The 24817-nt window shown below is 45.9% G+C and overlaps 1 protein-coding gene across 1 annotated transcript in view; it reads left to right on the top strand.

The window, feature by feature from the left end:
- The window catches only part of LOC309558183 (BOS complex subunit NOMO3-like), a 236509-nt gene that overhangs the window by 87856 nt on the left and 123836 nt on the right, over nucleotides 1-24817 (top strand). The window contains exons 15-17 of the mRNA XM_082261194.1: nucleotides 7561-7697; nucleotides 13612-13699; nucleotides 15764-15827. Of these exons, the coding sequence (XP_082117320.1) occupies nucleotides 7561-7697; nucleotides 13612-13699; nucleotides 15764-15827 (289 nt within the window). The remainder of the gene's footprint in view (nucleotides 1-7560; nucleotides 7698-13611; nucleotides 13700-15763; nucleotides 15828-24817) is intronic.

Genomic DNA, 24817 nt, shown 5'->3' with positions numbered 1-24817 from the left:
GAGTTTTCGATCCTTCCCTGCAGACAGGTTCTTGCTATCACACCTCAGGTTCTCGTCAGACCGCCTCGAAGGTCTCCGGGGGGCGGTGAAAGTCATGCTCGCCCAGGGAGTCCTTATACAAGTTCCTGTGCAGGACAGGTTTCGGGGTTTTTACTCCAACCTATTCACTGTCCCCAGAAAAGAGGGGAAAGTGCGTCCTATTCTGGATCTAACGTCCCTACACCGCTAGGTGTGGGTGCAGATGTTCAGAATGGAATCTTATCAGATCCGTGGTGGCGTCATTGAGTCCAGGCAACTTTCTAGTCTCCATCGACTTGCAGGAATTTCATATCTCCACATCCCTATTTTCAAGGGTCACCAGGGATATCTCTGATTCATAGTAGCGGGGAAGCATTTTCACTTTGTGGCGTTGCCCTTCGGCAACGCTTCGGCTCTCAGAGTCTTCACCAAAGTTTTGGCCCCTGTATTAGCTTTAATGCGTTTAAAGGGGATTGCCGTCCTTGGTTATCTGGACGACCTCCGGTTAGGGTCCTGCTCAGTTGCAACCCTGACCCATGTCAATGACATTCCAAATGCTTCAGGAGTTTGGGTGGACCGTGAACTTCCAACAGTCGACTCTAAAACCGTCAGTGCATATTCAGTATCTGGGCATGATCCAGGATTCTGAGCGAACTTCGAGCGACAAAGCTTTGCTTGTTCCGGTGGACTTCCCGACTTCGGGGCTGTCCGGTCCGAGTACAGATGGAGGACGCCACGGCAGTGGCTTACATCAATCACCAAGGGGGTGCCAGAAGTGCCGGGCGCCCTTAGAGGTGATAGAGATTCAAAATTGGGCCGAAACGCATGTCCCGGCACTTTCTGCAGTTCACATTCCGGGTGTGGGGAGTTAGCTGGCGGACTACCTGAGCCACCAGACCCTGGATCGGGGAGAATGGTCCCTACATCCAGAAGTATTCCGGCTCCTGTGTATCCAGTGGGGGACTCCGGACGTGGATCTGTTTGCATCCCGTCCGAACAACAAACTGACAAGGTTTGTGTCCAGAACACGCGATCCTCTGGCGGACGCCATGGACGCATTGGTGATTCCTTGGCATCAGTATCGACTGATGTATGCCTGCCCTCTGATTCAACTGGTATCCAGGTTCCTTCGCCAAGTGGCATCGGAACAAATCTCTGTGGTTCTGGTGGCCCCAGACTTGCCACGTCGGTCGTGGTGCGCAGACATCCTACATCTGGCCGTCGAACCTCCTTGGCGGTTACCATTGCGAGACGATCTTCTGTCTCAAGGGCGGATCCTGCTTTACGGTCGCTGGCTTTACCAGCGTGGCTGTTGAAAGCCAAGTCCTGAGGGATGGGGGTCTTCTGACTGCGGTCATCCCTGCATTGCTGTAGGCTCGGAAAGCGGTTTCCGGGAAGATTTATCATCGCACCTGGAAAGCCGATTTTGCTTGGTGTGATTTGCTGGGTTTTCACCTGCGTGCCTTCTCAGTAGTGAAGGTCTTGGCCTTCCTGCGGGAAGGGGTAGATCTGCGTTTACGCTGGCCAAGGTTGCGGGCCAGTTGTCGGCTTTGGCCTTCCTTTTCCAGTGCCCCCTGGCGACCAATCCGTTGCTTCGCACTTTCATTCAGGGGGTGCGTCATTTGGCTCCCCCCAAGGAAGGCTCCGGTGCCTCCTTGGGTCTTGCATTTGGTGTTGTCAGTTTTGAAACGACCTCCTTTTGAGGACGTCCGAGATATTCCTCTGCCTGTTTTATCCCAGAAGGTTGCCTTCTTGGTCGCTATCACATCTGCTCGCAGAGTGTCCGAGATGGCAGCCTTGTCTTGCCGTTCACCTTACCTGGTGCTACATAGGGTCAGGGTAGTCTTGCGACTAAACTAGTCGTTTTTTGCCCAAGGTGGTCTTTTCCTTCCACCTTAATGCAGATATTGTTCTGCCTTCGCTCTGTGCTAAGCCTGAGCATCCTAAAGAAGTGGCCTTGCGTTCTTTAGATGTTGTACGGGCTATTAGGTTTTACCTATCTGTCACGAAGTCTATCAGAAAATCTGATTCCTTGTTTGTTCTTCCTGAGGGACCTCGTAAGGGCTTAGCTGCGTCCGCAGCGACCATTTCAAAATGGATCAGGCAGATTGTGGTTCATGCCTTGGTCGTCTGTGCACACCTTTGCAAAGTTTTACAAACTTGATGTTTTGGCATCCTCGGATGCTTTTTTTGGCCGCAAAGGTTTTAAATGCGGCAGTTGTTTGAAGAGTTTTTGGCTCTTCTTTGGTTTTTTGTGGTCCTGGTTATTTTCCAGTTCCTTTAAGGGCAATGTTTTTTGCCTGGGGGGGCCTTTGTTACCTCTTGATGGTTGCGTTTTTTTTCCCCACCCCTAACACCTTGGTACTGCTTTGGGACATCCCAATCGTAATGAATTAAGAGCGTCGACGACTGTCAGAGGACGTAAGAGAAAATAGAATTTTTGTAAAATCTTACCGTAAAATTTATTTTCTCGAAGTCCTCTGGGATGTCCCAAAGCAGTACCAAGTCCCAACACCTTGGTACTGCTTTGGGACATCCCAATCGTAATGAATTAAGAGCGTCGACGACTGTCAGAGGACGTAAGAGAAAATAGAATTTTTGTAAAATCTTACCGTAAAATTTATTTTCTCGAAGTCCTCTGACAGTCGTCGCCCCCCCCTGGTGTCTATTTTTATAGATATGGGGTTGTGTTTGCCTTGCGGCACTGCTTGCTACGGAACTGATTAGATGCAGGAAGTAGCTGAGGGATAATGTCTGTGGGACAGCCCCCTAGAGGTGTGTCTGGTTAAAAAAACAGTTAACTGTTTAATAACTGCCTAGCTTACTCCTAGAGTGCACAGTTATTACCCAATCGTAATGAATTAAGAGAATCGACGACTGTCAGAGGACTCGGAGAAAATAATTTTACGGTAAGATTTTACAAAAATTCTATTTTTTTTTTCGTTCATTGATGGACACAGCTCCTGTCATAGCGGCGGCCTTGACAGTGGAGCCCTGTGGGTGGCGATTTTGGCGGTGGGAGCCCCTCCGTATCCCCCGGTGTTTACCCCTGCATAATTTAGCTTCCTGATCACCGCACGTGTAGTGCAGATTCCCCTGGTGGTTGCAGGTTCCTGTGTCGGTGGGTGGGGAGTCTGGTGGGGTCCTCTCCCTCTCTGCTGAGGATCGCTCAATGCCTTGTGCTTGGGGACCGGGTGGTGCTGCCAGTGCGGTGGGGGTTGTCCCTCAGCAGTTTTACACTTTTTGTGGGGTCCCCCTAGTGACTCATGGAGTCTTTGGAGCACATTTCCACACCTGATCCCCTCTGAGGCTGCAGGGCCCCCTAGGTCCCACCATCCATCCATGCACTGACCGCGGTCCTGGAGTCCCTTGTGTCCCTGGTGGACACGGCTTGCGGGTGATGGGCTAGCAAAAAGCGCCCCCTCGCCTCATCTGCCTCATCTGATACTGAATCAGATTCAGTATCCGCGGACATGGGTCACCCTTCTGGTCTGCGACCACGTGCCTGGACTCCTCTGATGGGCAGGATGATTCCTCCACATCTGCGACCGCACATGAAAGGGCGCTGGTGGATGCACTGATTTTATCTGTGCATGAGACCCTGAAGATGGAGGAGGCAGCTGAAGCTGGGAAGGTGGTGCAGGTACCCTTTGGCACTTACAAGCCATTCAGAGCGTCAAAGGTGTTTCCTTTCCCTGCTTAATTTGACAGAATTGTTGCCATAGCGTCCCCGTGGGGTTCCTAAGCGTTATCCCGTAGAGGAGTCCCTTTTTAAGAAGTGGACTGCGCCACTGGTGGTGGACCCGGTTTCCAGATTAACCAAGGCAACCATGATTCTGGTTGAAGAGTCCCCGGCCTCTAAAGGGACCCAGCTGACCGGAAGGCGGAGGCTGTGGCCCTCGCTATGTTCACTTTAGCTGGTTCGGCAATGAGGCCGGTATTTACCATTGCCCTGGTGTCGCAAACTCTGACCGAGTGGGCTAAGCTCCTAGGCCGTGACCTGGAGGGAGAACAGCCACCCCCCGTCTTTGCCGAGCTGGTGGACCAGCTGGTCCAGGGGCTTCAGTTTATCAGTGTTGCCTCTTCAGATGTGGCTCCTCTGATGGCTTGCCTCTGTTTTGGCGGTGGTCCTTCGGCGTAACTTTTAACTCAAATGCTGGTCTGCGGACCAGACTTCTAAAAAGGCTTTGATTGATCTTCACTTTCAAGAAGATCGCCTGTTTGGAGCTACCCTGGATGACATCATTAAAGGTCTCACAGGGGGGAAGGGTAATGCCAGGTCTTCCGCAGGCTACTAAGGGCAAGGAACCTCGTCGTAGACGTGGACCTTCCTTCCTGGTTCATAAGAAGTTTTTTCTTCAGGGTCAACTAACAAGGGCTCAAAGCCTTTCAGGGCCTCCTCTGGTGCATCAAAACGTATCAAAACGTACCTGGTCTTGCAAGCCGAGAGCAGGCTTCTTGAGACCCACGGACAAGGCTCCTTCTGCATGAAGGTGCGTCCTCACCCATATCGGGGGTGGGGGGACGTCTTCGCTGGTTTCTGTGGACTTCCCTGGTACAAGACAAGTGGGTCCACAAAGGCATTCGGTCTGGCTACAAGATCGAGTTACACTCTTGTCCCCCGGCAAGGTTTTTTCCTTCCAACCTGCACCTGTCTCCAGACCGGTTACAGGGTCGGTTTGGGGTGGTACAAGACCTGTTCCTTCAAGGGGTGATTGTTCAGTTTTTTTACTTCAGAACGTTTTCAGGGTTTTTACTCAAACCTGTTCACCATCCTCAGGAAGGAAGGCAAAGCACGTCCAATCCTGGATCTCAAGGGGCTGAACTGCTTTGTGCCATTACAGAAGTTCAGAATGGAGTCCATTCGAACGGTGGTGGCATCCCTGCGTCGTGATTTCCTCGCCTCTATAGACATCAAGGATGCCTATCTTCACATTTCAATATGTGCCAGTCACCAGCGTTTTCTCTGCTCTGCTGTGGGAGAGGAGCATTATCAGTTTGTGGCGTTACCCTTTAGTCTCGCCTCTGCTTCTCGGTGCTTCAAAAAAATGTTGATTCAGGTGCTAGCCTTGCTACGGGGGATCGTGGTACTGGGCTACTTGGTCAATATCCTTCTGTTAGCAGAGTCTCCCTCTACCCTGGTGGAGAGCCTGGAGATCACAATACGAACTCTGTGGGAGTTCGGCTGGATTCTGAATTTTCAGAAGTCTTCCCTGGTTCCGTCCATAAAGCTGGACTATTTGGGCCTGATTCTGGACTCGGCCATAGCCAGAGTGCTCCTTCCTCTAGATCGGGGATTCCCAAATTACGGCCCTGCAGCTGTTGCAGAACTACACATCCCATGAGGCATTGTAAAACTGACATTCACATACATGACTAGGCATGATGGGAATTGTAGTTCTTGAACAACTGCAGGGCCGTAGTTTGGGAATCCCTGCTCTAGACAAACTCCAGAAATTGCAGTCTGCAATTCGCCTCCTGCTTTTCAACAAATGGTCATCCCTCGGGACTTGCATGCGGGTGCTGGGCCTGATTGTATCTACCTTTTTTGAGGCGGTTCCGTTTGCACAGTTCTGTATGAGGCCCCTGCAAAGGAAGATTTTGACTAAGTGGGACAAGACTCCGCAGTCTCTGGACAATCAAATCCGGCTGAGTCGGGGAACAAAGGAGTCCCAGATGTGGTGGCTTTTCTCTCTCCAAGGCTTCAGCTGGGAAAATACTTCCTCCCCTTGTATTGGACAGTGGTCATCCCAGATGCCAGCCTGTCCGGCTGGGGAGGCGTCCTTGGCAAGCATTCTGTTTAGGGGATCTGGGTGCTGGAAGAGTCCAGACTACCAATCAATGTCCTTGAACTCTGAGCTATCAGACTGTGTCAGGATCATTGGAATGATCGTTTTCAAGAATGCCCAGTGTGCATACAATCAGACAATGCCACGGCCGTGACTTATGTCAATCACCAAGGGGGCACAAGAAGTGCCCTGGTGGCTCTGGAGGTAGCCGGGATTCTAAGGTGGGCAGAACGGTTTGTTCAGCCCTCTCCATAGTACACATTCCCGGTCTGGAAAATTGGCAGGCGGATTACCTCAGTCAGCAGGTATGGGACCACGGGGAGTGGTCCCTTCATCCAAATCAGCATACCAAGTGATGCAAGTTTGCAAGGTGGTCATCTGGTTATTGGTGCACACTTTTACAAAGTTTTATAAAGTGGATGTGTTGGCATCTGCGGATGCTTCCTTTGGCCGCAAGCTTTTGTAGGCTGCTGTTAAGAGGACCTGATCCTCTTTGAGGGTGTATTGCTTTTTTTTTTTTTTTTTTCAGGTGGGCTCCAGTTGTTTGGGTTGAGCCCCTGTCGCCTGGTTGGCAACTGTTTAGCCTTGGGAATGTTTTTGCTGTTTCCCACCCCTCATGTTTCACTCTGTTTTGGGATGTCCCAATGGTAAAAAATGACAGGAGCTGTGTCTGTCAATGAACGAAAGAGAAAATGGGATTTTTGACTTACCGTAAAATCTATTTCTCTGATGTTTGACAGACAGAGCACCTATCCCTCTGTGGAGTTATTATTTTCCTGACACTGCTTGTAACAAAACTGAGTGGCTATAGCAGGAAGAGGGAGTGCCCAGGGGTTAGCCAGAAGTTTTTTTCTGTCCTACTCCTATACGGGCAGTATAACCCAATGGTCGTGAATGACAGGAGCGGTGTCAGTCAATAAACATCAGAGAAATGGATTGTACGGTAAGTCAAAAATCCTATTTTTTTTTTTTCCTTTTTGAGTGCAGAGGGATTAGAATGGTTGTCCGTTTTTATTGCTGTCTTTGACGCCATTGAGTAGATTCATCCTCTCTATTTGTCCTGTTTACTTTTATCATTGAAAGTGAAAGTAAAGGTAAACCCCACAATTTGTGTTGTCTCCAGAAAAGTAAAAGAGGGGGAATCTTCCAATAGGGGCACTATTTCTGGCGATCTGAGAGTCCCCAAGGAATTTAATTAATTTGCAGGGATTTTTCCTCACTTCCTGTTGGGCTGTAGGACAGGGAGTGAAGAGGAATCTCTGCAATCGGACACAGCTAAAAAGAAAAATCTGACGGGTTATAACCCTCCCCTTACTCTATACAAAACAGAAATGTTACAGCTAAAGCATACCCCAGGATTTGAGAAACTCCTCAAATACTTGAAAAGCGGATGCTGCATAGAGTGGTCTTACAAGCAGCGCCTGTACAATGCTTGTTATGTTAAGGACCTCATCAGATGGTGACAGTATAACAGTAAGCTCAAATGGAAACAAAAGTTGTAGCTTTACTTCTCCGATTGATTCCCTAATGCTAAACTCTGATGTTTTTGCCTGTTTTTTTTATTATTTTTTGTCATTGTTTTGAAGTAATTACAGTTAAGAATCTGAATGATTTACATCAACTAAGTAGAAAGTTTGGCAAAACATACAGAACTATACACAGATTACCAGGTGTCTTTAGCATTTAAGTGCGAGTGTTGAAGTAGCTTCTGGAAGGCATGCCATTGATTTTTTTCCTGTGTTTGATTTTTAAGCGAGCATTATCCAGGAAGACTGGTGCTGGAAGAATAAATCTGTAGAGTTTGAGGTTACAGAAGACAATGTTGCTGGTGTGGAGTTCAGACAGACTGGCTACATGCTAAGATGTTCCCTTTCACATGCTATAACCCTGGTAAGTCATTTACTCTGCTAAAGTCTTGGGGCCCTTTAGATAAATAAAACCTGGTCCTTTCTTGTCCATTGAGGGACTCAGGAAGTCTTGACTTGCTGCTTATGCTGACCCCTTCAGGTGGGTTAGACCAGCAAACAGTTTTAAAAATGTGTGGGTCAGCTCTGAAAAACCTCTTTACTTCAAGCTTGCCTCAGTTTTTTGGTCGTGCCATCATCCTTTCTCTGCTCTGAGAATAGTCTAGCTACTTTTCATTTTCTGTACTGGTCTCTCCTTTCTAAGCTTTTCTGTGGAATGCTGGACACAGACTCTGCTGGACTGGGCCATTGCGGGGCTAGACTGGAATGTGACCTTCAAGCACTTGCCGCTGCATTGTGTCACACTTTCCAGACCTACGTGTACTGTGTAAGTTTGCAGCAGATTGCTCTCCAGGTCCAGAGAAGTGTCACAGCCCCAGGTATGACCCTGCCTTTAAAGAGTCACTTTTATTTTTTAGGACCATTGGGTGCAGTTTAACATTCTTGATCTTACATGCACCCCACTAAACGTTTCCTGTGCATCTGCAGTGTGCCATTGAGGTACCTGATACTCTGAGTCTGTCTTTTTCTGAGTCTTCCTTGACTCCATTGGACATGTCGGTCTCCTCAATTATATCCCAGGAGGACTTTACTACAGTCATGCAGAATTTCATGAGCCAGATATCACATTCCTTTGCTGTTCTGACTGCATAGGCTATAAGTATTCTTCCACGCCTTCCCTTGCAGTATCCCTATCTAATCTCCCCTCAGCCAATCAACATTCATCCATCAAGATTCTGAGTCTCTTAGAGCTTCTTCACTTGTTTGTAAATACCATGTATTTAAGTGGCAATTATTCAGCATTTTTTAAAACCTCATAACTGCCCTTCAACACCTGCCATGAATACTACAGTGAGAACGCAGTGCTGTATACACAGGAGCCATAGTGTTGTGTTCTGTCCTGTCCTTTTTAAAAAGTATGCAGAATGTCGCTTTCAACAGTCAGCTGCCTACATTGATTTCAATGGTAAAGATCTGTAACTGCACCTTAACAGCATCTATAGTATTTATGGTGTATATTTATAGCATTTATGGTGTATATTTATAGCATTTATGGTGTATATTTAGAAGTATTTATAAAGTGTTAGCTGGGTACTGGGGGTGAGGCGGTGAAAGTCCCTGTATCTCAGAATGCACTGGTAAAAATTCAGAGTAGTAGGATCTGCCATCTTTCTATCCTAGGCCTTAGAGGCAAGGAGACAAGACTCTCCGCACTTTAGATGTGGTTCATATGATAAGGTGTTACCAGAGGTGAACTGCTGCAATTCATCAGCCGGATTCCCTCTGTGCTTCCTTTTAAGGTCCAATGAGGTGTCACCCAGCTTCCAAATTTACAATTTTTCGATGGATCTGTTGGCTAATTTTTCAAGCCTATGGGCTACCGAGAGGGTTTGTGCTTCTTGGGCTCTTTGATGCCTGCTTCTGTAGCTCAAGCTTTTAAAGCTACTACCGGGTCTTCAGTTCCAATTTTTACAACATTTTACCAAGTGGAGTGTGTTTTGCAGATTGCTGTGTTGGTTTCTAACCTGATCCTGTCTCTCTTTTCCTTTGTGGTTCATTGCTTGCTACAAAAACTGAAGCCTTTCCTTATCGAAGGGGAAATTCCTGTCTTTTTTTTGCCAGTGTCCAGTCACCTGAATTTGGCTGCAAAACCCTAGTGTTATGGGTATCAAGATGCTCTGTGTTCCATGATATACTCCAAAAATCCAGTTTTGCTTATTTTGCGATGTACAAATTATACAGGTGCATCTCAAAAAATAGAATATAATCAAAAAGTTAATTTCAGTAATTCAATTCAAAAAGTGAAACTCCTATATTATATAGATGCATTATACACGGTGATATATTTTAGGCATTCCTTTTAATTTTTTACTTTTTTTAAATTATTTAATTGTTGAGGATTATGGCTTATAGCTAGTGAAAATCGAAAATTCTGAATTGCAGGATATTACAGAAGACCAATAAAGTATTTTTAATACAGAAATGTTGGCTTACTGAAAAGTATGTCCGTGTACAGTATAGTATGTACTCAATAGTCGGGGCTCCTTTTGCATAAATTACTGCATACATGCAGCGTGGCATGGAGGTGATCAGCCTGTGGCATTGCTGAGGTGTTATGGAAGCCCAGGTTTCTTTGATAGCAGCATTCAGCTTGTCTGCATAGTTGGGTTTGGTGTCTCCCATCTTCCACTCGACAATACCCCACCAATTCTCTATGGGGGTTTGGGTGAGGAAATGCAAAATTTACTTTCATCTGAAAAGAGGCATTTGAACCACTGAGCAAAAGTCCAGTCCTTTTTCTCCGTAGCCGAGGAAAGACGCTTCTGATGTTGTCTCTGGTTCAGGGGTTCTTTGACACAAGGAATGTGACAGTTGTAGCCCATGTCCTGGATACGTCTGTGTGTGATGGCTCTTGAAGCACTGACACCAATCGTAGTCCACTCCTTGTGAATCTCCCCCAAATTCTTGAATAGCCTTTGCTTCACAATCCTCTCAAGGCTGTGGTTATCCCTGTTGCTTGTGCATCTTTTTCTGCCACACCTTTTTCCTTCCACTTAACTTTTCATGAATATGCTTTGATACAGAACTCTGAATAGCCAGCTTCTTAAGCAATGACCTTTTGTGACTTACCCTCCTTGTGGAGGGTGTCAATGACTGTCCTCTGAACAAGTGTCAAGTCGGCAGTCTTCCCCATGACTGTGTAAGCTACGGAACCAGACTTAAGCTGGATACACACTATACAACTTTTGTTGGTAGATTTCTTTTAGATTTACCTTCAACTATGTAGTGCAAGGGCCTGACTGATTGCATACAAACTGCAAGTGTTTGGGCTTGACCTCATATTATATGGTTTTGGTAAATCTAAAGGAAAAAAGTATAGTGTTTATCTGGCTTTAGAGACCATTTAAAGGCTCAGGAAACCTTCAGTAGTGTTTTGAGTTAATTAGCTGATTAGTGTGACACCATGAATCTACAATATTTAACTTTTTCACAATATTCTAGTTTTCTAAAATACTTAATCTTGTGTTTTTACTAGCTGTAAGCGGTAATCCTTAAAATTAAGAAAGAATTGCTTGAAATATATAATTCTGTGTGTAATGAATGTATAGAATATGTGCTTTTCACTTTTTTTAATTGAATTACTGACAAATTTAACTTTTTGATGATTTTCTAATTTTTTTAGATGCTCCTGTGTATTATACCCCTAATCTTGTGCATTCCGTTGATGGATGCTGCTGTGTTAAAGATGATCTGTGATTGAACTGTTCATCCACCTTCTCCAATTTCCTCTCCTCCATTTACAGAATGCCTTGTATTCTGTAAAAAAAAACAGAAAAAAACTACAAGACTAGAAAGTGGAGTGTGAGTGAATCACATAGCCCTCACTCTATGCATGTACCAGGACTGGGAGTGCCGGAGGCGAAATGTGTAAAAGGTAGCCTTTTTATCCTAATGCAGCAGCATCCACCAACAGGACATACTGTACATTATTAAGGGCATAATTTTTACATAAGAAATGGGCAAATATTTTTTCACTGGAATTTATTTTTAATAAATACACAAAATACGGGTAAACTGTTTCGTGGACTGTTCAATGAATACAATAACAATACTGGTTTATGTTGTACTTGCATGATGCACTGATCTCCTACTGATCTCTTGTTCATTGTGGAGGCTTGTTTCTTTATGATAGTTTACCATGAGAATGTCTCTCTCTGTAGAGGGAAAAAAAACTCTCAAAAGACCCATAAATTCACTATCTTTGTAATTTTTTAACTTTCTGTACATCCCAGTGCATCTTGTCACTGTACTTACATTCCTTTGTACATTTGTTTAAGAACATAAAAAAAAATAAAGAAAATATAAATTTTCTTATAACATTTTATTTTTCTCTTACGTCCTCTGACAGTCGCCGCCCACTCATACAATCTGCACGTCTGGGTATTGGCCTTCTCCATAGGAGTAAGCTAGGCAGAAGATTTTGTTAGAATATTCATAAAAACTTTGTATAGACACACCTACAGGGGGCTGTCCTTCTGGTCAATGCCCCCAGCTAGCCTCATTCCCAACTCAGTTTGCTGCTGCCTAGCTTAGGAGTAGGCTGGCTTTTCCCTGGCTGGGGCTGCGGTCTCAGCTTTTTTTTCTTTTTATGTTTTCTCTCTAGAAAAGTGTTTTTTATTTAAAAAAATATGGCTTTTTATTTGTTCCTGCGCTTAGTTAGTCAGACTTCGGAAGACTACAGCGTTTGCGGAGCTGGCAACCTCACTGGTTATTTTAGAGCCTTATGGAATCCCAGCCTGCCATCGAGCGTTAGCAGGTTCGTGGTACGCCCAGGCCTCGCAAACGACTATGTCCCTGACCTCAGGATCGAGCCTGCGAAGTTGCTTTCTTTCCTGGGATGTTTCAACTGCAGTACGCCCACCTGTTGCTAGCGTCCCCTTCGGCTGACGGCACCACCACTCAGAGTGGGAGGCTTTCTGTCACAGAGCGGTACCCACGTTTTCGCTGGACCGGTGAGTACCATGCTACCCCGCTGTCTCTGGCATTGTCTGTCGGGTGTGTATGTGGGCCCTCATGTCTGTAGGTGCGGTCCCAGTGTGTCCCTTCCCGGCCTCTGCGGGGCGCTGTGGCCATTCTTCCGCTGTATGGGGGTTTGCGGGGGTTTCTATGTCCCTGAGGTCATAGGGTCATAGGATGCGACCTCATCAGTCCTTTCTTCCAAAAGTGATTTCGGATTTCCATCTCAACGACGACATTGTCTTGCCTTCGCTGTGTGCCAAGCCTAAGCATCCTAAGGAGTTTGCCTTGCATTCCTTGGATGTGGTACGGGCGATCAGAGTTTACCTGTCTACTGAATCCTTCAGAAAGTCGGATTGTATTTTTGTCCTTCCTGAGGGACCTAGGAAGGGTACGGCTGCGTCTGCGGCAACCATTTCGAAATGGATCAGGCAGACGATTTTGCAGGCCTATTCAATTAGATATCAGGTTCCTCCTTTCCCTGTCACAGCGCACTCTACCAGAGCTAATAGTGCGTCTTGGGCCTTCCGCCATCAGGCGTCAGTGACTTGGGTTTGTAAAGCGGCGACCTGGTTGTCCGTGCATACCTTTACCAAATTTTACAAACTTGATGTCTTGGCATCTGCGGATGCCTCTTTTGGCCACAAAGTTTTGAGTGCGGCAGTGCCTTAGGGGAGACAGGGTAGTTTTGGCCTGTCTCCTCCTGTTGGGGGTTCCCCTTTTTCTTTGTTTTCTTGGGTTTTCGCTCCTGTTGAGCTTTCTTGTTGCCCAGTGTTTACCTTTCTCGTTCAGAAAAGGTTATTTTCTCTGACCTGGGTGCTGCGTTGCCTTTCTTGACGGTTACGTTCCCCCCCCCCCCTCACATCTACACTACACTGCTTTGGGACGTCCCAGACGTGCAGATTGTATGAGTGGGCGGCGACTGTCAGAGGACGTAAGAGAAAATAGAATTTTTGTAAGAACTTACCGTAAAATTATTTTCTCTGAGTCCTCTGACAGTCGCCGCCCCCGCCCCTCTTTTGGGGTTCATGGATCTCTATACTGCTTGCTACCAAACTGAATTGGGAATGAGACTAGCTGGGGGTATTGACCAGAAGGACAGCCCCCTGTAGGTGTCTATTCAAAGTTTTTGTGAATATTCTAACAATCTTCTGCCTAGCTTACTCCTATGGAGAAGGCCAATACCCAGACGTGCAGATTGTATGAGTGGGCGGCAAATGTCGGATGACTCAGAGAAAAGAATTTTACGGTAAGTTCTTACAAAAATTCTATTTTTGTTGACTTTAATCCTGTTTTTTTTTTTTTTTTTTTTTTATAAACAGGAGTTTTACCAGGATGGAAATGGACCAGAACATGTTGGCATTTACAACTTAACAAAAGGAGTGAACAGGTTTTGTCTTTCAAAACCAGGTGATTTATGTTTTTTTTTTAATTTATATATTTTTGTCTTTAGATGTTTCTCTTTGTTTAAAAGCAAGTTTAAAATATATCTAAAGCATTTTCTTTTTGTTGGATAGAGCAGGAAATGGTTGAAACCCATTCATGACCTAATTGGAAACCGTTCTAGACTTTTGGCTGTCCTGATCAGTTCTGTCCCAGTCCACGTTGCCATTAGGGCATATTGAAAAGTTGAAACTTGATAGAGTTAACCCTTTATCTAAAATGTAAAAAAAAAAGGTTTGGCTTTAGCTACACATTCATGCATGACTAATGTAGTTCCTTCTGAATTGCTTAAGTTGAAACTGCTGCTAAAGCAGATTAGTTGTAAAAGAAAAAAATGTATATAATTTTATGTAGCTGGACCTATTATGACATTGTTAGTAAAAATCAGTCTCTTTTTCTTGGTGTTTCCCTAATTGTTTCAGGGAGTAGGGAAAGGTAGAAACCCCTGGCAAGTTATTTCTTTTTCCATAAATCCGTTTATTGAGGTCATGGCAAGGAAAAAAACTGTACTATACATAGTATAATAAAGTGACCAAATCAACATAACAAAGGTTACACTCCCAAGGTTCCCAAGTCATTCGGGAAGTTAGTTTTTTTCTGCCTCTATCCTGCTGGGAAGACTTCCCTTCTCTTCCTGACCTTGGAGACACAACAGGAAATGAGAAGGCAACTGAGGGGATTTCTGAGGGATATCTGAGAGAGTTGTCCTAGGAACCAGCTGTCTTCATTGGAGATTATCCCTTGCTTCTTTCTGTTTTGAAAGTTCAATGTTTGCATTTCCAGTTGCCTTTTGCTTTCACAGACAATGGTATCCCAGCAAACCGAGTTAGTGAATCTCCCTAGCGGTCAGAACAATAAAAGTATCACACTAAGTCTAACCTTTTCCCCTTCCTTATCCAAAACTAAAAAAAGGTTTCCTTTACATTACAGTGGTTGTAAAGGCTAATTTCTTTTTTTTAATAAAATAATAAAGGTCATACTTATTTGCTCTGTGCAGTGGAATTGCACACTGTGGTCCCTTACCTCCTTTTCTGCAGTCACCCACTGGCACTCTCTGCTCCTTCTTTTTATGGGTGCCTCCAAAGCAAGCCATATGCTATAGGGACACACACCGTGGAAATCTGCAAGATCTGTGACCACTGTGTGTGTGTGTGTGTGTGTGTGTGTGTGTGTGCGTAAGGATGATTTTACACACTGAGCTGTCACAGATCTCTCACAAACAGTACAGCAAGCACCACTGTCCCCATAAAACATCTGTACCAGTGCACAAAACATCTGTAAGTCCCCCATCACATCTGCATCAGTGCACAAAACCTCTGTCATTCCCCCATCACATCTGCATCAGTGCACAAAACCTCTGCACTAGTGCACCATTGTGACATCAACATCTGTCAGTTTCCGCCACTGGTGGATCAACATCTGTCAGTGTACCAGTGTCCCACCAATAAACTAAACAAACATTTAAAGCACCCCCATGCTCGCGTGTAAAGGCGAACACACACATTGGTCCCATACGCATATGTAAACAGCAATACACCACACACGTGAGATAGTGAGTGAGAGCAATAATTCTAGCACCAGACCACTTGTGTAACTCTAAACCGGTAACCAAACTGGCAACAAAAGGTTTTCTTTAGTCTTTGGGGGCCCCCAAAGTATATTGGATAGTGTACACTACTCCCCTTTCAAGTCTAGCTTTATATTTCAATTCTGACCTGCCTCCTTGATTGCTACAGTATAGGGACTTGCATAACATTTGTGTGATTCTGGGGTGAATGGGTTGACCTGGGCCCAGCTGGACATTTTTCTAATATAGTGTGCTTCTGAATTCCAGAGCTCCCTTAGGTACACAGAAGATCTTTTTATTGACTTCTGTGGGCATGTTCCTCCCACTTTTTTTGCCTGCTTCTTGTGTGATACACTGGTTTAGATGTTTGGTGATATAACCGGCTCACTTTAAATTGAAAGCTTTAAAAAACAAAGCAAGTTGCATTGTATTCTTGAATTCTGCATATTTTATCTATCTTTTAGGTGTTTACAAAGTCACACCACGTTCTTGCCATCGGTTTGAGCATGCTTTTTACACATATGACACGTGAGTATTTTATTTTCAATACTAATGCCTACATGAGAAATGGATACTGGCAAAAAAAATTAAAATAGCCAGCACAGGACATGACCCAGTTTTTTACAAGTGTCCTCAGGTATTGGTAGATTCTACAGCTTTTTGGTAGATTCACAAAGAATATTTTAAATCTTGGATGTCTCTTCCCAGTTTTTAATACTGGTGTTCTCTCTGCAAGAGTCCTACATTTCTAGAAGTTTCCTAGGTCGGCTACAGCTATACTCAGGATTAATATGAAAATTCTGGACATCTCTCCAATTAGCCAAGCAGCAAAGGTTCCCAGTTGACTATATATACTAGTGTTCTTTCTGTGACAGTCCCACAATCGGAAGTGACTACTTGTCTTTGTTTCAGTTTACACAGGGCTCTGCTATTCAGGTCAGGCTATTTTGTCTGGGGATTCCTTACGTTTTTGATCCACAGCTTCCCTTTCCCCTTGCTACAATTCACTGTTGTGAGTATAGGATGAAGATGTAAAATGCAGCACTTTAAAGCATTAAAGTCCATAAAAAACACAGTCTCTTGTGATATTCTTCCACCTTTATGTGTGAGATAGATAACCACCAGTGATCCTGGAAGCCCTGCACCGTCACCACACAGAGCACACTGCCTCTTAACAGAGGGAAGGGATCACTGTTTCCACAATTTTCAATAGTGGTGAGTGTTTTACTTTGTGAATAAACAGAATTTTATTACATACTGCACCATGAGTTCTCTTATTGCTGTCTTTTGGTGAAACACTTCCCCTGCTGGATACTCTGAATCCATCTGTCTGCTGGCTATGTGGAGTCTACCTCGTACACTTCAGGCACCGTGCTCTTTCTTCTCAATTGATGAAAAGAATATGAATGAATAAAAGCAATTAGCAATTAGCTGAAATCCTCACAGGAACAGATGCCTATGTCAGCGTCTAATGCGGCAGACCTTCCTGATGTGACGCCAGAGGCATATTGAGTCTTTTGAACATGTCATTTTTTTTCCACAAGTGTTTGGAAAATGTGGAAAAAAATTAATTTTTAACCCAAAGTTGTAATTTTTAAAAATCTTTCTAACACATAGCATGTACATACCAAGTATGACACCCTAAAATAGATTCTACTACTCCTCCTGAGTATGGCGATTTCACATGTGTGAGACTTCCACAGACTGGCCACATACATAGGCCCAACATGAAGTAGCACCTTCAGGCTTCTAACGCATGTACATACCAAGAACTACACCCCAAAATACATTCTGCTGAGCAAAGGGTAAAAAAAAGATTACCTGTGGTTTTAGAAGGCAGGAATACTGCACAGCACAGGAAAAGCTTTGGTCCAGACAGCCAACGGAAATGTCCAGAAATTGTCCAGGCAGCAGGCAGAGATATGCCAAAGTATTGGTCCTGGCAGTAGTTTAGGTGGCAGGCAGAGGTATGGCCAGTTCAGGTGGCAGGCAAAAGCATGGCCAGCTCAGGTGGCAGCAGGCAGTACTTTAAAGGCTTAGGGCCTTTGTCATGTAAGACCTAAGGACGGGTAGAGGTTTCTCCCACCCAAATCTCTTTGAAGCCTTTCAGTCTCCAGACCCTAATCCGAGAAAAAAGGGTTTCTCCACTTGGAAATCCTCTTCTGGAGCCCCTCATCTATATGAGACCTCTGTGCTGTCTTGAATCCCACTAATACAGTGGCAGGGCAAACGATCAGTTCAGGAGGCAGGCAAAAAGCATGCTAATTTTAACAGGCCGAGGTCAATTCACGTGTAGGGCAGAAACATGGTTGGCAGAGGCATAGTCGATTAAACTAGGTCATACACAGAAATAGCCGTGTAGTGCAGTGTGATCATTCTGATAGCACTCCCCAATACAGAGGCCTGGCTGGGAGGGACATTGGGGACAGTAGTATCGGGTGTCACGTCAAATTCCTCTATTTGAAAATACACAACATTTTTTTGGGGGTTTGCAGCCTGTGTGCGTAGGAGGAGGGATATCGGGGAAGTGCCTTTTTTTTAAGTCTGGCTAATGTATTGGAGCAAATTTGTTCAGGGGCATGACCATGGGGATAGAGAAGGGCTGTGATAACATTCTCTTGAAATTTTCGATAGGTTAGGGATCTTTGGGTGCGCTTGGAAAAACTAACATATGAATTGAACAGGCCTGGTTGAATAAAATAAATGGCGACTTTCTTATACCAAAACCGTATTCTCCTGGTGGCCAAGTAGAGCTGCATCAGCTGGTCCCTTATATCCACCCCCCTATAAATAGGTTATATTCATATATACCTTTTGGCTTCTGGATGGGACCTCGTCTTGACTGAAGTTCCAATAAGGTGTCATCATGTATTGTGGAAAGGATGTAGACGTCTTTTAATGCTCCACTTTAGGGCTAATACCTCTTCATTCCGCATACTGGTTTTTTACCCCCGATTCAATTTCTAGATGACCAATCTCTGTGAGAAGCCCTTGCGGTTTGACCGTGCTGTCCCACAGGCCACAGTCTTTAGGTAGAGATGGTGGAAAAGTGGGAGACTACTGTAGAAATTGTCTACATATAGGTGGTAACCCTTCCCAAAGAGTGGTTCTATCAGCTGCCAGACGATTTTGCCACTTGTCCCCTTATAGGTAGGGCATCAGGAGGGGGGGGGGGGGGGAGGTTAGCTGGCTGTCCTTTTCCCTCCAAAATTTTAAAATCATGTGTAACCCGTGGCCGTCACATGCCTTGTAAAATTTTACCCCATATTTGGCCTGTTTGCTTGGGAGGTATTGCTTGATGCCAAGTCTTCCAGTGAAGTAGACTAGGGATTTATCTAAACAAATATTTTATATTGGGGGTAAACATTTGCTTGAAGCTGAAGCAAAAAATGGCCGAATTTTTAATAATTTATCCTAATCCGGGTGATTTTGAGGGAGGCACTGGGCATTGTTGCAGTGTACAAATCTCATAGTTTTGTAGCTGGTTCTGGGCATCAAAGCGAAGTAGACTGGCATATGAAGGATAGGTTGGGTAGACCAGTAGAAATGGAGTTCATTTTTTTTTTTGTCAGCCCCATCTTGAGGGTTAGTCCAAGGAATATTTTAAGTTCTTCCATGGGTGAGGGGTTTCCAAACAAAAGGGCAGGCATAGGACGAATCAGGATTGCTGGAAATATGTTGGCTGGCGTACAGATTGCATTGCTCCACAATGTAGTTCAGCAGATCATCTGTGAAAAATAAATGAAAATAATATAGTGGGATTACATTTTCTGATTCTATTTGAGGGCCTGGCTGTGCTGTAAAAGGGGGAATTACAGATTCTGCCGAAGTATCGGGCAGCCATGTGGGGTATAATACATCGCCTCCTTGTGGATGGGACGTCCAGTTACTAGCATCTGGCCTATCATGTAGGAATTTGGCCCTGCTTTGTGCTTGCCACTGCACAAGGACTTGCTGAACTGCTGGTTGATGCCTGTCTATAATCTTGGAGTGCTGCACTGTTGGTGGATGCCTCAGGATTTGTTGTGCTGCTGGTGGATGCCTCAGGATTTGTTGTGCAGCTGGTGGATGCCTAGGCATGCTCAAATCTCCTGAGCCTCTTTGTTAGGATTCTGTCCTCCTCAGTTTCAATTTCAGAGCCACTGCTTTCTACTGGCTTATACTCTGAGTCTGATGGAAAGAGTTCCCCGCTACTGTCGTCTGACATACTCTGGAGAATATGGAAAGCCTCCTCGCTGCTAAATAATTTTTTAGCCATGTGCGCAGATGATTCCTGTGTCATATGTGTGACAGATGTTGTTCACTGGGACAGGGTGTGGCAGATGTTGTTCACTGGGACAGGGTGTGGCAGATGTTCACTGGGACGGGTGTGGCAGATGTTGTTCACTGGGACGGGTGTGGCAGATGTTCACTGTAACAGATTATTTTATTAGGACAGATGTGTGACCGGTGTTTACACTGTGCTGGGGGACACTAGCTGGGTGATCGGTGTGTAAAACGCAGTTAATAGCAGCACAGATCCGCTCTCCTCCTCACTGACAGGCTCTGTTTGAGGAGAAACCGAGCCGATCGCCGTTACAACGGCTGTGTTGACATTACATGAAGGCTGTGATTGGTCACAGCGTTATGTGATGAGGAAGGCCAATCACAGAGCCCTCCTGCCGAGCGGTGTTGCGATGTGCTTCGGGGACACGGTCACGTGGCCGCACAATCTCCCTCCTGAAGGACATTCAGGAATGTCCATTAAGATGGAGGAAGCTCCCACCCGGCCGTTTATGTGCAGTGGTCAGGTGGGAGGTGGTTAATCACCACTGGGTTTTTTATTCTTTGCTTAAAAAAAAATGACTGAAAATTTTCTTAACAAGTTATCTTAAAAAATTTAGGCCAAAATGTATTCTGCTACATTTCCTTGGTCAAAATAATCAAAATCCAGTGTTTTTTAGTCTGTAGGAAAGCTCACAATTTATGGGGTGTGTGTGTGTATATCTGAAAATTGATCAGTCCTATTGTACTAATGGCCTCATTTCTTGAGGCCCGAAAATGCCAGAACAGTACAAATGACCCCTTTTTGGAAAGTAGACAGTCCAAGGTTTTTAGTAAGAGGCATGGCCAGATGTGATTTCTGGTCCTGGCAATTTTTTCTTTTCAGATATAAATTTTTCTCATGTTTTTCCTGTGAAATCTACAATCAACTGCCGGACAGGCCAACAGGCTGGATAATCTAGATCCAGTGGTCACCCCAGTTTGGCCAGCGAGCACACGCAGACCTCAGCGAGCGCTAGGTCGGGTGCGACATAGCCCCACAGGACGGGGGCTGGCCTGCGAGTAAAACGTCTCGTGAGGTAGCATACGACCGAGTCTCAGTGTACCTCCTGGCCGACAGCCCCCCATTTCGATGGCGAGAGGTTCTGTTCTGTCTGGAGTGGTGTCAGCCTGATTTCTGGTATGGTAACCTTGGAGGGTGGACGTGGGCCCCTCCTTGGGTTCCCCCTTCTTCCCGTCAGGCACCCCCCCTTCATCTGTACCCCCCCCTCCACTTATCCTGGGGCTGTATGGGTGGTCTGGTCCACCTCCTGGGGTGGGAGCAGGGCACTATACTGGCAAAAGAGGGGGGGGGGGGTTGTGCCCATGGCGATCCGGACGATTGGTTGTGTCCAGGCCTTCCCTGGAAGCCTCGGGGTGCCACTCGGTGTTGCCATTTTGTTGTAGCCTGTGTGCTCTATGCACTGGCCTTGTTTGTGTAGTCTGGCGTTCGTTTAAAGGTGGTTTGCAGTTGAAAATAGCATGGCCTTGACTAGGCCTGCACGATATTGGAAAAAAAATATATTGCAATATTTTTTTTCCAACGATATATATTGCGATATTGAGGGACCCGTCCTTTATATGGAGAAATATAAAGGAGGTTGGCTGCAGCCCACTTCAGAATATAACCCTGGAAGGGGTTATATAATAATTATAAAAAGGAAGAGGAAGTGATTGGTGCTGCCAGTATTTGTGAAATACAATAAATAATCTATATTGACATGGTGTGTATACAAAAAAGGAAAAGTAGATGTATGTATGTATGTATGTATATGTAGAGGAAAATAAATTATTAATATATAAATCACCTCTGATTTATTTTCCTCTACATATACATACATACATACATACATACATACATCTACTTTTTCCTTTTTTGTATACACACCATGTCAATATAGATTATTTAGTGTATTTCACATATATACTGGCAGTGGTGGTAGGAGGCTGGAGCGGTGGATTAGGAGCCGGGAAAGCAAAGAAACACAGCCGCATACATTACTCACTCATGCACTGCAGCCCGCTCCACACGTTCAGTGAGTCTCACTCTCCGCCCTAGTTTTCTCAATGGCACATTCAGGGAAGCAATCACGCCGTGAGTAGCGGCACAGCGAACCAATCAGGTGTGCAGGCACGCGTGATTGGTTAGCTGTGCAGCTGCTCACGGCGTGATTGGTTCCCTGAATGTGCCATTTAGAAAACTAGGGCGGAGAGTGAGACTCACTGAACGTGTGGAGTGGCCTGCAGTGGATTGGATGTGTGAGTTCTCCTCCGAGTCCCTGCCTAACACGGAAGTCTGAGAGTCCTCCTGTCCTCCTCCGAGTCCCTTCCCCCTGTCTATTCAAATATTGTGACCTCGGCGATATGAATATCGCCTACGGCCACAGAACGATAGTCGATATCATATCGACTATCTTTCAGCCCTAGCCTTGACAGTGGAGCCCTGTGGGTGCCGCTTGTGGAATGCAGATTCTCCTGGTAGCTGCAGGTGTCTGTTTTTGCTGGGTTGAGAGTCCTGGGTTGTGGGTGGGGTCCTCTCCCTCTCTGCTGAGAATCGCTTGGTGCTTTGTGCCTGGCGACCAGGTGGTGCTGCCAGCACAGTGGGAATTGTCCCTTTGCAGTGTTTTACACTTTTTGTGGGGTTCCCCTGGCGACTCATGTAGTCTTTGGAGCACATCTCTTTAACAGATCCTCTTTTTGAGGCTGCAGGGCCCTCTGGGTCCCAACCATCTATCCATGCACTGACGGCAGTTCCTGGAGTCCTTTGTGTCCAGGGTGGAGGTGGCTTTCGGGCGACAGGCTAGCAGAAAGCGTCCCCTGCCTCATCTGGCTCACCAGATCCTGAATCTGGTTTGGCCGCCGCGGACGTGGGTGTTCCTGCTGGGTCTGCGACCACGCGCCTGGAATCCCCAGATACAGTAGTTAGGATTATTCCTCCAGATCTGCAACCACGCACGAAAAGGCGCTGGTAGAAGCACTGATTGTATCTGTGTTGAGACCTTGAAGGCGGAGGATGCAGCTGCGATGGAGGCGCAGGTTCCTTTTTGTCACTCACAAGCCATCCAGAGTGGCAAAGGTGTTTCCTTTCCCCGCCTTTTTTGACAGAATTGTCACTAGAAGTGGGGGAGGACCAAAGCGTCCCCTTGGGGTCCCTAAGTGATTTACTAGGTGGTACCCCTCTGAGGAGTCCCTTAGTAAGAAGTGAACTGCTCCACTGGTGGTGGACCCTCCGGTTTCTAGATTGACCAAGGCAGCCATGATTCCAATATATGCCGGTCACCAGCGCTTTCTCCGCTTTGCCATGGGAGAGGAGCCTTATCAGTTTGTGGTGCTAGCATTGTTACGCTAACAGGGGATCACCGTACTGTGCTACTTGTATGACCTCCTTCTGCGAGCAGAGTCTCCTGCTCTGGTGGAAAACCTGGAAATCACCATACGAACTCTGCGGGAGTTTGGCTGGTCTCTGAATTTTAATAAATCTGCTCTGGTTCCTTCCACAAAGCTGGACTGTCTGTGTCTGACTCTGGACTCAGCCGCAGTCAGTGTTTCTTCGTTTGTACAAACTCCAGAAATCGCCGGCTGCAATTCGTCTCCTGCTGTTCAGCAGATGGTCATCCCTCAGGACTTGCATGCGGATGCTGGGCCTGATTGTATCTTCCTTTGAGGCTGTTCCGTTTGCACAGTTCTATATGTGGTGCCTGATATGGTGGCTTCGTACTCTGGCGCTGCGGCTGGGCAAATCCTTCCTCCCCTTGTGTTGGAGACTGGTCACTACGGATGCCAGCCTGTCTGGCTGGGAGGGCATCCTCTGCAAAAATTCTGCTCAGGGGCTCTGGACGCTGGAAGAGTCCAGAATACTGATCAATGTCTTGGAACTCCGAGTAATCAGACTGTGCCTGGACCATTGGACTGATCTTCTTCAGGGATATCCAGTGCGCATTCAATCGGACAATGCCACGGCCATGGCTTAGGTCAATCACCTGAGGGGCAGTAAAACTGTCCTGGCGGTTCTGGAGGTAGCCGGCATTCTAAGGTGGGCAGAACACTTCGTTCCAGCCCTCTCTGCCGTACACATTCCTGGGGTGGAAAACTGGCAGGCGGATTACCTCAGTCGTCAAGCGTTGGACCAAGGAGAGCGATCCTTTCATCTGGAGGTGTTTCATCAGTTGTCTCCGGTGGGGCATCCCTGATGTGGATCTGTTGGAATCTCGGCTCAGCAGAGAGGTGCAGATGTTCGGTCACGGGATCCTCTGGCGGATGCCACGGAAGCGCTGGTGGCCCCGTGGGGGTCAGTATTTTTTCTGATTTTACATCTTCCCTCCTTTCAAGCTTCTGCCAAGACTTCTACGCAGGATCGAGGCAGAAGGGATTCCTGTCATCTTGGTGGCTTCGTTACAAACAAAAAAGAGGTTGGGGGAGCACACCCTGAACATGCATTTCTAAAGCTGGTGCAGCTATAGACCAAGAGACATGCATATTTACAAAAAAGTGCACACATGCAAAAGAAATGACTATCAAATATAAAGGCAATCAATGAATAAATAAAAATGGGGATTTAGTCCCACCATATGGCCATGTCGTGCTCAAGCCCACCACTACGTCAAAGTACCCCATTATCAGTGGGTCCTACACTATCCATGTAAAAAAGGATGAATCCAACTTTTTAAACCCTTGGAGATACTTACTCCTAACTGGGAGAGATGTGCTACTGCACTATGAGGAACTCATCAAATATCTGCTAGTCAATGGACACTAATGGAGTACAGGTGTGGGAGGGTGGGGTGCTCACCTCAGAGTCTGGTCAGACCGAATACATTACAAACAAAAAAGAGGTTGGGGGAGCACACCCTGAACATGCATTTCTAAAGCTGGTGCAGCTATAGACCAAGAGACATGCATATTTACAAAAAAGCGCACACATGACAAAATCTTGGTGGCTTCGGATCCCTCCCCGGGCATGGTACGCCTATCTGGTGCCGCTGGTCCCCGACGTTACTTGGAAGCTTCCTCTCAGGGAGGATCTGCTTTCCCCAGGGGGGTTGAACAGATCTGATGTCCCAAGGGTCAATCTTCCATCATGCTTTACAGTTGCTGGATTTAATGGCTTGGCTGTTGAAAGCCTGGTGTTGACGGATAGAGGTTTGTCTGAATTAATGATTCCTACGCTGTTAAAGGCTAGAAAATCTACCTCTAGGAACATCTACCATTATACTTGG

Source organism: Pelophylax lessonae, assembly GCF_965119305.1.
Source record: "Pelophylax lessonae genome assembly, chromosome: 6".
In the NCBI taxonomy this organism is placed as follows: Eukaryota; Metazoa; Chordata; class Amphibia; order Anura; family Ranidae; genus Pelophylax; species Pelophylax lessonae.
Note: the sequence above shows the minus strand (reverse complement) of the source record. Positions and strands in the feature narration are given on the sequence as shown.